The sequence below is a fragment of the Peromyscus californicus genome, unplaced genomic scaffold, assembly GCF_007827085.1.
Source record: "Peromyscus californicus insignis strain IS unplaced genomic scaffold, ASM782708v3 Scaffold_8__1_contigs__length_139910024, whole genome shotgun sequence".
NCBI lineage: Eukaryota > Metazoa > Chordata > Mammalia > Rodentia > Cricetidae > Peromyscus > Peromyscus californicus.
In genome coordinates, this window is record NW_026294606.1 from 128,822,517 (window position 1) to 128,838,681 (window position 16,165).

General features: G+C 44.3%; 1 protein-coding gene across 11 annotated transcripts in view; it reads left to right on the plus strand.

Moving 5' to 3' along the window:
• Positions 1 to 2,518: 2,518 nt before the first annotated feature.
• LOC128104485 (protein arginine N-methyltransferase 9-like) overlaps positions 2,519 to 16,165 on the plus strand; it is a 61,048-nt gene continuing 47,401 nt past the window's right edge. For 6 of the 11 annotated variants that reach the window (XR_008216024.1, XR_008216023.1, XR_008216021.1 and 3 more), the window contains exons 1-4: positions 2,519 to 2,925; positions 8,005 to 8,153; positions 11,779 to 12,015; positions 13,620 to 13,787. Coding sequence is in view for 6 of the 11 variants with exons in the window: in XM_052729422.1 (XP_052585382.1) it covers positions 2,737 to 2,925; positions 8,005 to 8,153; positions 11,779 to 12,015; positions 13,620 to 13,787 (743 nt within the window). In the remaining 5 variants the exon portion in view is untranslated. Of the gene's footprint in view, positions 2,926 to 8,004; positions 8,154 to 11,778; positions 12,016 to 13,619; positions 13,788 to 15,269; positions 15,377 to 16,165 lie in introns of those variants that run through there. The other 5 variants (XR_008216025.1, XM_052729424.1, XM_052729425.1 and 2 more) reach the window with 2 other exon arrangements.

Consider the following 16,165-nt stretch of genomic DNA (forward strand, 5'->3'; position numbering starts at 1 on the left):
CCTAAGGGTGGACTTCAGTGACCCATCTTCCCGGAGAGCGCCACCAGCCAGGGACTAAGTGTCAAACAAACACCAGTCTTTGTCTCAGTTTCTTTTCCTGTTGCTGTGATTGTTAATCCCACGGATTGAGAATAAGCCTACTACCACAGTTTAAAGCCAAATTTGAAGCAAGCTTTAATTAAATACTGGTCAAGTGGCCAGGTTCATACCCCCTGTCCCAGGAAATGACCCAGAATCACAGTTTGTAATGGTTTAAGAAGGAGAATCCATAATTCTTTGCACTTCCCATCAAGTCCACTCAGGGGCAAGCACACATCCTGACATACCTCCAGCCTGTGAGCCTCCCGCCTACATGTGATCAAGCATATCCAGTGCAGATGGGTCAGATAAACTTGTTTAGGGGAGTGAAAACATGTGGCTTGTTATCGCCCATAAATAATAGCCTCCAGCCTTTCAGGAACTATCTGTCCTTGGCTAGGGACTTGCATATCAGAGGCATTTTTGTTTCATGGATCTCTTAGGCATGGTAATTGTTACTGCACATGCACAGTTCAGGAGTTAAGCAAAGGGTCTTGTGTCTTACATCATCAGTGTACGCTGGTGACTACGTGCTTGCGGAGTGGTCACGCAGTGATCACGGAGTCAGCGCATGCGTGGTGTAGCTCTGTAGGCCCACTGTAGGCCCACTTGTGCCTTAAAGAGCCGTGACTCAGACCCCACCCTCTCTCTTTCTGTTCTGTCTCTTCCCCCCACCATCTTTCCCTCTCTCTGCACGTACTCCTTTCCCAGGCTTCTTCCTAATAAAGCTCTACTACTAAATAGTCGTGGCCATTGCTCGTGACTTCCATTGGTAACCAGTGCCACCACCACCGCCGTTTATCATTCTTTCAGTAATTAAAATGTAACTTTGGCTGTCAGATGATAAAAGGCTCCGACAAAAGGAATTTAAGAGAGAAAGAGAATGCAGGGAAGCCAGGGCACCAGCAGCACGCAGTAGCTGGTCATATCATTGTCACATTCAGGAAGCAGGGAGTGGTGAATGCACACTGTGGCTCAGATTCCTGTCTCTACTTACACAGTCCAGATTCTCAGCCAGTCAATGGTGTTACCCACAGTGGGTAAGTCTCCCTACCTCAATTAAAGCAGTCAAGGTAATCACCCACAGATATGACCAGAGGCGAGTCTGCCAGGTGATTCTAGATTCTGTTAGGTTGAAAATTAACACTAACCAGTGTATCTCCAATGCAAGTCTCTGGAAAGAAGGAATGAGATATCTCTCTCTCTCTCTACTAAGCCACAGCCTATCACCTCTGACTTTTATACCATGCAAATGACATCATACATATTTGGTTAGATGTTTACAGTTATTACAGGTATAATAACTTTTTTAAAAGTTTAGATGATTTCTAAATGTTTCTAGATAATGAATTACATTAACTATGTATGTCTAAGTAAAATGCTTTTATAGATTATTTCATTGTATAGTTAGAGCAACCTTATGACTTAAGCCAGGAAGAGAGCTTTATTGGGTCTTTCTGAATGTCTTAAGGAGGGTTACTAGATGAATAAGAAGGAGAAAAGCATGGACTGGAACAAGACCATTCCCCCAAGTCTATCGGTCTTTATGTTTTACTCAGTCCTATTAGGTGTAGAGGCCTTCCTCTGTGTTTCCATCTTCTTAGAGAAATATTCTATAGTTAAGTCCTACATTCTTAGGGTGCACATAGGTAGGTGCTTAAAAGAGTGGGGCTACCAAGTGAGTTACAGGAAAGGCGCAAAGCTACACAGAGAAACCCTGTCTCGAAAAACCAAAAAAAAAAAAAAAAAAAAAAAAAAGAGTGGGGCAGAGAATGTTACAAGAGAAAGCAGAAAGTCACACAAAGGTTGACTTTAGGAGAACCGGAGAATTTTAGTTTGTTGTCCAAAATGCTCTATCCTCCATTTCCTGTCAGCCACTTGACACACTACCAATCTCTTGAAAATGAGGACAAAAACAGCGTATGCTATCAATTCCTATATATCGTTTAAAGCTTTTGGGTTAATATCTTAGAGGCCACATGTGACCCAAGTCTTCTATATGAATAAAACAGGTCATCAGGAAACTCGGATTCGGCTACATCCATCCCACGAACTTGGGCGACCTTGAAGCAGTTCTCAGAGACTGCCTTTTTCTTCTTTATGGAGTGTAATCCAAAGTGTCGTCTCACGGGGTTTTGTGAGAATACTAAACGCTAAGAGGGCACACCGTGACCAACTTTAAGGTGCTTTTATTTCGTTTTGCAATATTGAGACTGGCGCCCTGAGCTCCGAGCATCGCACACGCCCTAGGCAAGCAGGGTCTGGCGCAGCAGCCGCCGCCGCAGCAGCAGCGGCAGCAGCGGCACACTCTAGGAGGTGGGAGAGAGGACGAACCCTTCAGTTTCAGCCCGCCCCATCAACCTGACCGCAAGGCCAAGACTCTCACAGCTTACGGTCTCCAGGGCGCTGGGGTGGGGTGGGGGTGGGGCTTCCCCCAGAGAGCGCGCCGGCGTGGCGTCATCACTGCGCGCCGCCTCGCGTTGCGTGCGCAGCTCCGCCCGAGCCTGAGAAGGCGGAGCTCCCTCCTGTGTAGGGCTGAGCGCGCTTTCCTCCTGCGCCTCCTGTGACTGCCTTGGGTCCCAGGGAAGTGAGACGTCGAGAGTCTCTTTTCCCGGAGGAGGGCGTCTTCCTCGAGGGCTTCCGAGCGGAGACTCAGCCATGCCGAACTCGAGGCCCAGACCCCGCCGCGGCGCCGGGGGTGGCGCAGGGGCGGCCGGCCGGGACCGGCTGGTGGCGCGGTCCTTGCAGAGCGCTGAGCACTGTCTGGGCGCCCAGGACTTCGGCACTGCCTATGCCCATTACCTGCTGGTGCTCAGCCTGGCGCCGGAGCTCAAAGACGACGTGAAGGTGAGGCCTTCCTTCCCGGAGTGCCTGTCAAACCCTGCGATCTTAACAGTGACAACAGGGTGGTGTGTGTGTGTGTGTGTGTCAGAGACAGAGAAACTTCAAGCATCTGACTACTATGGGAGTCGATTCCCTCCTGGGCTCTCCTGCAGCCAGGTTTTAGTAACAAGTCAAAAGTCGTCTCACATCTGTTTCAGAATTTCTGCCTCACTTAAGGCTCCAAAGGCTCTTTAAATGCTAATAAGACTGGATAGTCCTTTCTCTCTTCCAGTATCTAATCTAATTAGCCCTGCCTTGGAGGCTTTGTATTATCCTGTGTAGAAGGAATACTGTTCGTCCTGGAGTTGGATAAATTGTGCAATCCTAAAGGACTCTTTATTTGAAGATCCATCTTATGTGCAACAGTTACCCTGTTGAACTACTGTACATTTTCATGTATTAGAATGTCAGTGTCAAAAAGCAATGTAATTGCACATTCAGTTTAAGCTGTGGACGATCTTGCTTTGTTTAGCCCAGAATTTCTCAACCTGACACTGTTGACATTTTGCACAAGACAGTCCTGTGTCTTCCTTCATGTTTAGCAGCATGGTCTGTCCTCTGCCCACTAGATGTCAGTAGCATTAGGCTTTTGTAATTCACAGACATTTCAGGACCTGTTGGTTTACCTCAGAATATGATAGCATTCTGGGTAGTTTGCTCCTGTGTACACATTTTTTTCTTTGTGCAGTTCTAGCTGCTGCTTCTGTGAATGAAGAAGATAAATAGTGGATGTTGAAAGTACACATAAAATTTGGCTGTGAGTGTAGATCATTGGAGGAGTGCTTGTGTTGGTAAAATTCTTATCCAGGGGAAGACATAAGCCATATCTGCCCTTCTCCCTAAGATCCCAACAACAAACCGAGGTCTCTGGGGAACCAGTGAGTTCATTGGACTTACTTACAGAGCATAGATGAGGGGTTACTTATTGGATGTGGGTGCTCCCCTCACAAAAGGCTACACTGGAAAGCCTTTACCCAGCAGGGATGATAGCCTTCTCATAGCTCATTGCTGGACTCCCCGCCACCTTCCACTGTCTTCCTTGGTTTATACACTCTATACCAGAGGTTCTCAACCTGTGGGTTGTGGTCCCTTTGGGGTTCGAATGACCCCTTCATAGGGGTCACAGATCAGATATCTGCATATCAGATAATTTACGTTATGATTCATAGCAATAGCAAAAGTAGTTATGAAGTAGCAACAAAAATAATTGTATGGTTGGGGTCACCACAGCATGAGGCCCTGTATTAAAGGGTTGCAGCACTAGGAAAGTTGAGAACTATAGCTCTAGACTCTACTTGAAGCCATGCAGTTAGAGCAGTGTCGCATACAACAGGTGGTATGAACCGCAGGATACTCAGTGAGGGTCTCATGACCCAGCCCGCCTTTCTAGGAGAGATGTAAACAGTCAACAAGTCCGTCTGGTATGATCTTTGCAAGCGGACACAGCTAAACTCCCCTCGAAGATGGCAGTTGTTTGGCTTGGAGGATAGGCCTGTACAACAGCTTGCCATGAATGGCCTTGAGTGTGATGCTCTGGGTTGCACTCCCAGCACAGAAAAAAATAAATGTAAAATTTGACTGTATGGCTGGAGACATAGCTCAGTTGGTGGATTTGTGCTCAGCACGTGTGAGGTCTAAACCTAGTGCAGCAGCACACATCTGTAATCCCAGCACTTGGGAGGTAGAGGCAGGAGAATCAGAAGTTCCAGGTTAGCTTCAACTACATGAATGAGTTTGAGGTTGTGTGTGACCTATCCTCATTTTCTATTAAAAACAAACTGGTGATGGCCAACACTCAGTAGGACTCAGTAACTGGCTTGTTTTATATGAAACGAAGTTTGTATTTCTCCAGCAATGGCGTAAGAGTGAAAGTAAATTACAAAAATAGAGAAAGGTAAAAGCCGAGAGGCAAAAGGCAGACAAGTTAATTTAAAGTTAAGAAAAGCTGGAAAGAAGCAAGCCAAGCTAAAGCCAGGCATTCATAATTAAGAATAAACCTCCATATGTGATTTATTTGGGAGCTGGGTGGCAGGCCCCCAAATGGACAAAGAGTAAGAAAACAAATAACATTAAACCACTTATGTTTTAAAAATTTTAAATTTAATATATATATGAATATTTGCCTGTATATATGTATATGTGCCACATGTGTGCAGTAAAAGGGACCAATATCGGCTCAGGACACCCCAAGACCAAGTTCTCAGTGCGAAGGAGATTTATTTGCCCCAGAGGGACAAAGGGTGGGGAACAAGAGACAAAGACAGGAGACAGAGGACAGGGAGAGGGGAGGGGACCAGGGAGAGGGAGGGAATTTATCCCAAGGGGAACATAGGACTGCCTCTGGACAGAGAGGAGACAGACGTGGCCCAGAGGCAAAAGGTGGTTTATAAAGGTAAAGGGGAGACCCTGTGTTAGGATGAGGTGTTTAGTTTTAATTGGACATGTTCATTAGGTGAGCCAAAGGGGGCTTTTGATGCTGAACTTCAATACTTTGATTGCTGGACCTTGATAGTCAGCCTCAGGAGGAGGAAGTGGCCAAATAAGGGAACAGACCTTGGTGACTAGTTTCAGGAATGTGATCTAACAGTTTTTAGCAAGGCAGAGGGAACAGGGAGAAGGGCAAGGCTTGCCAGAGCCATGCCTGCTATGCTCAGGCTGGCTAGAGTCTCTTCATGCAGGTGTCTGAGGAGACCAGAAGAGCACATTGGATTCCTTGGAACTGGAGTTATAGCCAGTTGTGAGCTACTATCTGGGTGCTGGGGAACTGATCCTGGGTCTTCTGCAAGAGTAGCAAGTACTCTTCTTTTTTTTTTTTCTTTTCCTTTTTGAGACAAGGTTTCTCTGTGTAGCTTTGGCTGTCCTTGAACTTGCTTTGTAGACCGGGCTGGCCTTGAACTGAGAGATCTGCCTGCCTCTGCCTCCCCAGTGAGTGCTGGGATTAAAGGTGTGCACCACCACCACCCAGCACAGCAAGTGCTCTTAACTACTGAACCATTTCTGGAGCTCCTTAGCTGTTTTATTTATTTACTTATTTTTGTTGTTACCAGGGACTAAACCCAGCCTTAAGCATCCTAGGAAAGAGTACTCAACCACTGAGCAATCTGTTAACCTAGAGAACTCTTGGTCCATTCATATTTCTAGATATCTAGAATATCTATCATATATATATAATAGAATCTCCTTCATTATCCTTGTCTTCCTAGTAAAGTTGTAGTTCAGTTTTGGATTAACTCTTAGGTGTAAAGTTTATTATCTTGAGAAGTGGAATGTCTGGGCCTGCCTTCTTTGCATAGTGCAATATCATGGAAAACAGATGCAGGAAGAGGAGACTGAGCTCGGTTGCAGTGAGAGGCAATTGCTGCACTCCACCAACTGACCAAGGGTCAGGCTAGGCTGTCGCAGTAGAGATTGTCCGGAAGTGGCAGATTAAAGATAGTGGAGTTAGGATGTTTTGTGATAAAACTTGGGGGACACAACGTATGTCTACTTGCCCCAGATAGGGATCCCATGACAGACCAAAATATGGATACCATTAAAGTCCAACTTAGTGAACCATTGAGTTTATTGGGGTTACTTACAGGGACAGAAATAACTTAAAGACAGCTGTGTCATCCAAGCCCATCCCACCGTGGATGACAACTCACAAAGCTGGAAACTAGAACACTCTGCACAACCTGTTGGCAGCCCACCAGACTCGAGAGCATCCTTTCCAAGTGACTCTGCTCTAAACCTGCTGGTTTCTGCTTGTTCCAGGCAGTTGGTGTGATCTCAAGAGTCTCCTTATAAGGAGACTTATAAGGCTTGTCTGAGTGACGCTCAGCACTATTATTGTTTATAATCATAACAATATTATGTAATTTTGTCATATTGGGGCGTAGTAAACCTGGTCCGTTTCAGGGACTTCCTGAAGCTATCTTGAGTTGTTTATCTTCTGTTTTTTTTTTTTTTTTGGGGTTTTTCGAGACAGGGTTTCTCTGTAGTTTTGCGCCTTTCCTGGAACTCACTTTGTAGACCAGGCTGGCCTCGAACTCACAGAGATCCGCCTGCCTCTGCCTCCCGAGTGCTGGGATTAAAGGCGTGCACCACCACCGCCCGGCTATCTTCTGTTTTTAAAGGAGCTTTTCTGCAGGATGGAATGTTTTCGCTCAGAGGAAACTTATACAACAGGGTAGCAGTAAATAGTGACTTTGTGGTTTGAGACTGAATGATATCTTTATAGCCTGTGAAGGGAATGTGGTGGGGCAGTTGAGAACATTTTGAACTTTTTAAAGATTGTTAAATTTCTGCCTACAGGATTCTGTGAGGATAGCAGCAAAATTCACGTTCATCATTGAGTATTAGTTCTAGTTCTTTGCTCATTGATTGATGAGATGACTGGAGATCCAGTGCCTGACTGGTAGAGACAGCCAGAGTCTGAGGGCCAGAAAACAAGGTCTTGAGTAGACATATACATGTTGCATCATTAACACATATGCGACAGTGCACTGTACACTAGGGCTGAGTAAGAGGGCCAGGGACACTCCTGATGCACAGCTACTGCAAATCACAGACAGGAGAGAGGCAGCTAAGAGCAGATGTTTACAGAAAGATCATACTGCCTACATACTTGCTTACAGTTCAGAAGTGCAGTCCACGGTCATCATGGTGGGGAGCCTGGCAGCATGCATGGCACTGGAGCAGTAACTTAGAGCTACATCCTGATCTGCAAGAAGGGAGGGAAGGAAGGGGTGTGGAAGAGACAGACAGACAGACAGACACTGGTCTGGACTTGGGCTTTTGAAACCTGAAAGCCCACCCGCAGTGACATGCTTCTCCAACAAGGCCACACCTCCTAATCCTCAAACAAGTGCCATTTGTTGGGGACTGAGCATTCAAATATATGAGCCTATGGGGCCGTTCTTAATTCAAACAGTCTTTCTAAAAATTAGCAATTTCAGGTCATCATTCATTTCTGCTATAGTTCCATTTGCTGGACTCTTCAGCTGGAATTGTGTGTTCTTCATTCTTGTTTACTAATTTGTACTTTTTTTCTTGTTTGTAAAGGAAACTTTTCAGTATACACTGTTCAAGTGGGCTGAAGAGCTTGATGCACTCAGTCGAATACAAGACTTACTTGGTTGCTATGAGCAGGCCTTGGAACTATTTCCTGATGATGAAGTGATTTGCAATAGTATGGGAGAGCATCTCTTCAGGTTTGTAGTGACTTAACTATTACGTGTTGAAGATTATTCTTTATCAGTCCAAAGCAAGTATAAATTATGCATTAACTTACTTTGGTTTGAGATGGAGTCTTACCACCAGCTCAGTCTGGACTGGAATTTGTGGGCTTACGTGATGTCTCAGCCAGATACTACATGTACACACCACTATGCCTGTAGATAGGATAATTTAAATAGGGAAAGTTTATTGTACATAATTAACCATAACAGGATCGGAGGAGTGAGTGATTAGTTAGTAATAAGGAGAACTCAAAAGAATATAGGAATAGTAAAGATGGTATGTAATCTGGCAATTTAAAATTAGGTTTATTTTGTGTGTGCACATGTGGGTATGTGTGCATTTGTACATGTGTGTGGGTAATGTCCCATGATTTGCATGTGGATGTCAGAGGACAACTTTTGGGAGTTGGTTCTCTCCTTCCACCATGTAGGCCTTGGGGACTGAACTAAGGTGTTCAGGCTTAGTGGCAGGAACCCTTACCTGCTGAGCCATCTTGCAGGGCCATGGCAGTTTTACAGTATATTATTCAAGAGTCATACCCCTGGGACTGAGGAACTGTCGAAGGGAGAGGTTTCTTTACTGGACTCAGATCCAGTCCTTGTTTGAAAAGGCACAGCTGTGGTTCACAGGATGCCTTGCCAGAAAACTGGTGTATCTGTTCTTTAGAACTTGCTAGAATTTTTCCTTTTGGGGTGCCAGAGAAAGCCTAATGGGGAAGTATAAATTTGGAGCGTACTGTTAATGAAACTCTGCTGGGTGGAGTCCTAGGTAAGCTGCCATCACTGCTGCTGGCGCCATGCCCTGGGATGCTGTTGCCTCCCATGCACACAGGGAGCCCTGAGCACAGGGGACCAGAACACTTCCCTTCTGCGGTGTCTCCTGCACCTTGTACTGACTGGTGGCTGTTAAAGGCCAGATACGCTTTCACATTGCAGGCGAAGTGGGTGCATTTGGTAGTAAGTCAGGAACTGGTTGTCTTTAGTTAGTTTGATTGGAAAGCAACACTAGCAGAAGGAAAGGGAATACAGGGCAAGTCGGAAAGAATCCAAGAGCAGTCTTCTTCGGTTCCTTTCTGAAGTCACAGTGTACATTCCCACCTCCGCAGTGAGTCACGTGCTTGCAGGCTGGGAGCTCTAGTACATAGGATTGTTTTTTTATTTTAATTTTTTATTTTATTATTTTTTTTATGGGAGATAACAAGCCGAATGCCGTTATTGAAGGAAGAGGAGGTCTTAAATACAGGCTTACAGCACAATGGGAGAACCCCGGAGGGCAGAAGTTCGCTACAGATGTTTTATAATCTTGCATCTAAGCTGTTAACGCCCATAATGCGGGATACACAGACAAAGAACTTCCCTTAAGCATTTAGGAGGGTGGAACCCAGCAGGGAATTAGCATAGGGAGGATGTCAAGGTCAAGGTCAGCAAGCAAGGCAAAAGTTACCCAAAACGGGGGCCAGGGTCCTACAGGTCCCCCTTTTACTAAAAAATGAGCTTCTGACTTAGGTTGCGTGGGATGTCAGCAGGTCACCTTACCCATCATGGAGATGCCTGCCCAGGCTACACAGGCGCTCTGTCTTAGGTTGGTGAGCGCCCCCTAGGTATTACCGGTCTCTGAATACTCATTATCATACAGGCTCAATTGTGTGTGAGCTGCAGAGTTAACTGCTGCCAAAGATCTCAAAGTGGCGCTGGGCTTGCAATCTGGTACACAGGGTTTTTATTGGAGGTTGCATACTTAGTCTCCACCTCCCTGTGGTGCATACCCAGACTCTAGACTCCCAGACTAAAAGCCATATGCAGCATAAGTCACATTGCTTATATAAACATTGAGGCACATTGGATCCCTCATTATCAGTTAAAACAATGAAAACTCTCATCAGTCTAAGTACCCACGTGACAGTCAAAGGTCAGCCTTGGAAGTAGTTTCTCAAAGGGCACCCATCAGGCCTGCCATGTGAACTCTGTGCAAACCAGCACACCATACACATTCCTGAGAAATTACAGGACTACAATGAAAAGTTAGCATTGCGTGTGAATTTGGAAGTTGTAAAGTAATGGGGGAAAGAGCATGGTTCTGCCAAATTGGCAAGTTGCAATTTCAGATTTAAGAATTTAATAAATGAATCTCATTTTATATTCCTTCTAGATGTTCTCATGCATTTCTGTACCATTGTCTTCTCTCAGGTCATTGATGTTAGTAATGAGCTGAAAAGTGCCTTAGTGCCCACAGAATTTCTCTTATATACCTAGAGTCTGTTAGCCGGTGATAATTATTTTAGTTAGATTTTCTATTGCTGTGAAGAGACCCCATGACAAAGTCAGCTCTTATAAGAAAGCATTTAGTTGGGGCTGGCTTACAACAGGTTCAGTCCCCTGTCATCATGGTGGGACATGGCAGTGTACAGGCAGACATGGCGGTGCTGGAGCTGAGAGTCCTACATCTTGATCGGCAGGCAAGAGGAAGTGAACTGAGACACTGGGCATGGCTTAAGCATATATGAGACCTTAAGTCCACCCCACAGTGACACTCTTCCTCCAACAAGGCCACACCTACTCTAACAAAGCCACACCTCCTAACAGTGCCACTCCCTGTGAACTTACGGGGGCCAGTTACATTCAGACCAGCACAATAATCAACCTAGTAGTTTTGTCTCCTACTCCCAAGGGCTGTGCAGGGCCAGGGCTCTGGAGAAGGGAGTGTGTACAATCTCTGCGGTTCTGATAAAGTAAATGAATTCAGCAGTAGTCTTCCTTGTTACACATCTTGGTTCAGCATGGTGAGGCTTGTTCACATTAATACCATGTGTTTTCTTCTGTGATGTGTTGTTCTGTGCAGTCTCAGAATATAAACAAGATACCTCTCCCTTCGGGGTAACAAAGAAGTAACGTATACTGACCTTAAGTATTTTAATTTTAAAACATGAGTGCCTACAATCTAACCAGCATCTCCCTTTTGTTACTTGTCCCATTTGTCTTAGCCATGCCTAGAATGATAGTCACGATGAAGCTTCTCTAGAATGGATGGTGACTAACGGTGCTTGGGAAGAACCGAGTGAGAATTCTACTTGTTCTGCTCTGTTGAATGTGTGCTCCGTCAATTCCTGATTCGTGCCAGCTGTGTAGAGAATTTGATAGTAGTAGAAATCCATGTCTGCTCAAGTGAGAGCTCATAGGGTGAACAAAGTAGAGACCAGTTTGGATGCTGCTGAAGTCCGATGGGATGTGAGAAGTGTCTAGTCATGGGCAGTGCAGTCAGCCTATGATTAACTGTTTTAAACAGTGATGAGGAGGTTTTCACCACAGTTTGAGAAGCAGCATTCAGATGACTTAATAGTATTTCCCCTTTGTCTTTTATTTTTCATCTGCTCATACTCAATTCAGAACAAGTTAATGCCTTTGATGCCCCATTTCCACACACAGGCCCTCTGAGATGCCTAGGTAGAGATTCATAAAAGAAGTCAGGAGAGTGCCATACTCACAGAAGGAGAAAGTTTTGCCTGGGGGTAGACTGCTCTAGGATCTGGGGTAGTGAGTGAACAGAGGCATTGTAATTGGCCACGTAGAGGTGAATGTATTCTTTCATATCTTCCCCTAGAATGGGCTTTCAAGATGAGGCAGCTGGGTATTTTCATAAAGCAGTGAAGCTCAACCCTGATTTCAGTGATGCAAAGGAGAACTTTTACCGTGTTGCAAACTGGTTGGTGGAGCGCTGGCACTTCATCATGCTTAATGACGCCAAGAGGAACAGGGTTTATAATGCAGCCATCCAGAAGGCCGTGTGCTTGGGCTCCAAAAGTGTTCTGGATATTGGCACAGGAACTGGAATACTGAGGTTTGTTGTAATTATTCTTTCTTTATTATATTTACATGACAGAACAGTTTTGTTAGAGAGCAAAACTGTAACATTGGTATATAAAAATGGCAATTGTTTTTTCATAATTGTTAGAGTTATTCATGTAACTATTCTTTTTTATTTTTTGAGACAGGGTTTCTCTGTGTAACAGTCCTGGCTGTCCTGGAACTAACTTTGTAGACCAGGCTGGCCTCCAACTCACAGAGATATCCCTGTCTCTGCCTCCTGAGTGCTGGGATTAAAGGCACATGCCACCACTGCCCAGCTTGATGCAACTATTAGTATTGTACTTTTTATTATGATTTTACTTATCAAAAGTTCAAGAAAACTAAGAAAAACTTGGGGTTATTGAAATTCTGAATAACGAATTTTAGAGTATTTTTTTATATTAACATTTTGGTGGAATCTAGAAAGCCTTTGAGCAAACTTCTTGCCAGTTGTGTCTTAATTGTGTGGATGCTGAGCTGGGTGTGGTAGTACATGCCTTTAATCCCAGAACTTGGGACGTAGAGGCAGGAGGATTTCTGTGACTTTGAGGCCAGCTTGGTCTACACAGTGAGTTGCAAGACAGCCAATGCAATGTAGAGAGACCCTGTCTCAAAAAAGCAAAAAGCAAAACAAAACAAAATGTGTGGATGTCATTTTTTATTGAATGGTTTGTTTTTAAACAAGTATGCTAGTTCATTCTTTTTATTTATTATTATGATGATGCTTATTACTATTTTTCTTTTTTTGAGACAGGGTTTCTCTTTGTATTCCTGGCTGTCCTTGAACTCCCTCTGTAGACCAGGCTGGCCTTGAACTCACACAGATCTGCCAGCATCTGCCTCCTGAGTGCTGAAATTAAAGACGTGCACCGCCATGCCCAGCTTCATTTATTATTATTATTTTTTAATCTTGATTTTTTTTTTTTTAGACCTCTTTGAGATAGTGTCTCACTATGTATCTTTGGCTGTCCTAGAACTTGCTATGTAGCTGACCTTGAACTCACAGAGATTCACCTGCCTCTGCCTCCTGGGTGCTGGGATTAAAGATATGCTCCACAGGGGGCTGGAGATGGCTCAGAGGTTAAGAGCACTGGCTGCTCTTCCAACGGTCCTGCGTTCAATTCCCAACAACCACATGGTGGCTCACAACCATCTATAATGAGATTTGGTGCCCTCTTCTGGCATAGAGGCAAATATGCAGGCAGAACACTGTATACATGATAAATAAATAAGTCTTTTAAAGAAAGATGTGCTCCATCACCGCCTGGCCTAATTAGATTATTATTAATCTGTATGTACGTGTGGTGTATTTTGTGTGTACATGTGCATGTGCAAGCCTGTGCACCACAGTGTGCATGTGCAAGCCAGAAGTGAACTCTTAGGAGTCAGTTTTCTCCTTCCACTGTGGTCTCAGGGATTGAACTTGAGTTGTCAGACTTGAGTGGCAGATGCTTTACCCGTTGAGCCGTCTTGCTGGCCCTAATCTTTAATGCAGAAGAGATGATGGTTGTATTGAGGAAGGGAAGGAAGACCTCGTGTTTGGAGTCCTAACTGTAGACGTTGGAAGTATTCACGGTGGGTTTTCTTCTCTTGCAGCATGTTTGCTAGACAAGCTGGTGCGCACTCCGTGTACGCCTGTGAATTGTCCAGGACCATGTATGAGCTCGCCTGTGACGTCGTGGCGGCAAACAAGATGGAGACTGGGATTCAGCTCCTCCACATGAAGTCACTTGATATAGAGATTCCAAAACACATTCCTGAAAGGTGTGTTTATAACTCACCAAAACATTAAGATGCATTTCCAGCTTCTTATGTTAAAAAAAGTATTAACATCCTCGTTTTGTGGTACGGTTATCAGCCAGTTTAATAAGATACAGGATTTTATAATAACATACTTTTTAAAAAGTATCTAAAGAACTCAAGAAAAATTGATACTGAGGAAGTTAGCAAAAACCCTTCTTTAACACATCACATAAACTCATGCTTTTTTGTCCATAAAGGTGGATAGACTTCCTGTAGGTCAGCAGTGTTAAGTAACTGTTTAAAGTGTAAACAGTTCACACTGAGCAGACATCCCATTTTCATCACTATCCTTGATTAAAATGAGAGTTGAGAAGTGCCAGTTGACAGAGTGTTTCCTGTGGCCTTCAGATACTGGATGTGCAGTCTGAGAAGCCTTATGTTTTCATCTGCATCTCACTGTGGGCAGGAGAGCAATGGAAGATTAGAACTAGAAGGGATTTGAACGTCATCTGTCCCATCATTTTAAAGCTTCCCTTTTTAAAAAAATTTTTCAAGACAGGGTTTCTCTGTGAAACAGTCCTGGCTGTCCTAGAACTCACTCATTAGACCAGGCTGGCCTTGAACTCACAGTCACAGAGATCCACCGCCCGGCTGAACTTTCCCTTTCATAACGTAACACTTGTGATGTAACTGCCCGTGCTGTCTGTCTTTTGGCTTACTTAAATGTAGTCTACATGTGAAGAAGTTTTTGGTACTCTATTGTTATTTGAACTCTGATTTTTAAGACGACTTCTAGTTTTAGTAATGTGTGCATGGTACTTACACTTGTCAGTGGTCTTTGTTAGAGAAGAAGTGTATCAGATTGTCAATGCAGGTGTATACTCATTTTAGACAAAACAGAAACGTTGTCCTAAGTTGTCTTAGGAGCCCAAGGTCACAGAATTTAAACAACAGGCGCATAATTTTTCAGGTAGGTTTCCTCCTGGCTGTAGTTGGCCACCTGTTCTTTGTGTCCTCGTGTGACCTTTCCTGTGTGTGACTTAATGCAAGTGTTGGTTCTTTCAGTAGGACACCAGTCCTGCTGGACTAGGACCTCATGTTGGTGACTTCATTTAACCTTAATTGCCTCCTAAGGGCTCTGTCTCCAGGTATACGATTAGGGCTTCCACATAAGATTTGGACTGGCATGAAGCTGAGGTTACTGTAATCCGTATTTTCCTCACAGAGTGCTTTTGAGGCAGGTGAAATAGATATTTCAATTCAGACTCTTACTTGTTCACTTTGACAATAAGCAGATTTCTGGACTAAGTTGTAGGACTAGACGATTTGAGGTGCTTTTCATATTCTAAGTGTATGCGGTTATAAATATTGAATGTTTTCTGTCTGTAGGTATAGTTGGGTCTAGGTACTGTGGAGGATACCCAAGTCATCCCTACCTCTCAGAAGCCTCCACATCTGGAGAGGAGCATAAGGGCCATTTATGACATTTTTGTACATCTTTAGATACAGAAGTGAACGGTGCCGGCAGTGAAAGCTAGAGAAGTTCAGAGAAGGGGAGACCTTCTTTCTGAGAAAGAATGAATGACTGAGGAAAGGAGCGGACCTCTGGGGTAGGTTTGTGAAGACTGGAGAAGGGGTAGGAGAGGCGCAGTCAGATACGTGTAATGTGGACGGTCAAGATGGAATTTTGGGAGGGAAGGTGCTTGTCAGCATTAAATGTTATTTGCATATCAAATCATGACTGGCAAGGTGGCTCACTGGGTAAAGACATTTGTTGCCAAGCCTCATGACCTGAGTTCAGTCCCTCAAATCCACAAGGTAGAAGGAGAGAACCATCTCAGACATCCACACGTGCATTATGGTACACCTGTACCCACAGAAATAGTGTGTACATGTATTCACACACAAGGTAGAAGGAGAGAACCATCTCAGACATCCACACGTGCATTACGGTACACCCGTACCCACAGAAATAGTGTGTACACATATTCACACACAAGGTAGAAGGAGAGAACCATCTCAGACATTCACACGTACATTACGGTACACCCGTACCCACAGAAATAGTGTGTACACATATTCACACACAAGGTAGAAGGAGAGAACCATCTCAGACATCCACATGTGCATTATGGTACACCCGTACCCACAGAAAGAGTGTGTACATGTATTCACACACAAAACAAACATGTTTTTTTTTTTTTAAAAAAAGACAGCTCAAAAAGAAAATTCCTGCTGGGGTGGTGCATGCCTTTAATCCCAGTACTTGGGAGGCAGAGGCAGGAGGATCTCTGAGTTTGAGGCCATGTTGGTCTACAGTGTGAGTTCCAGGACAGCCAGGGATACGCAGAGAAACCCTGTCTCCAGAAAACAAAAACAAAACAAAAATTCATTTTGAG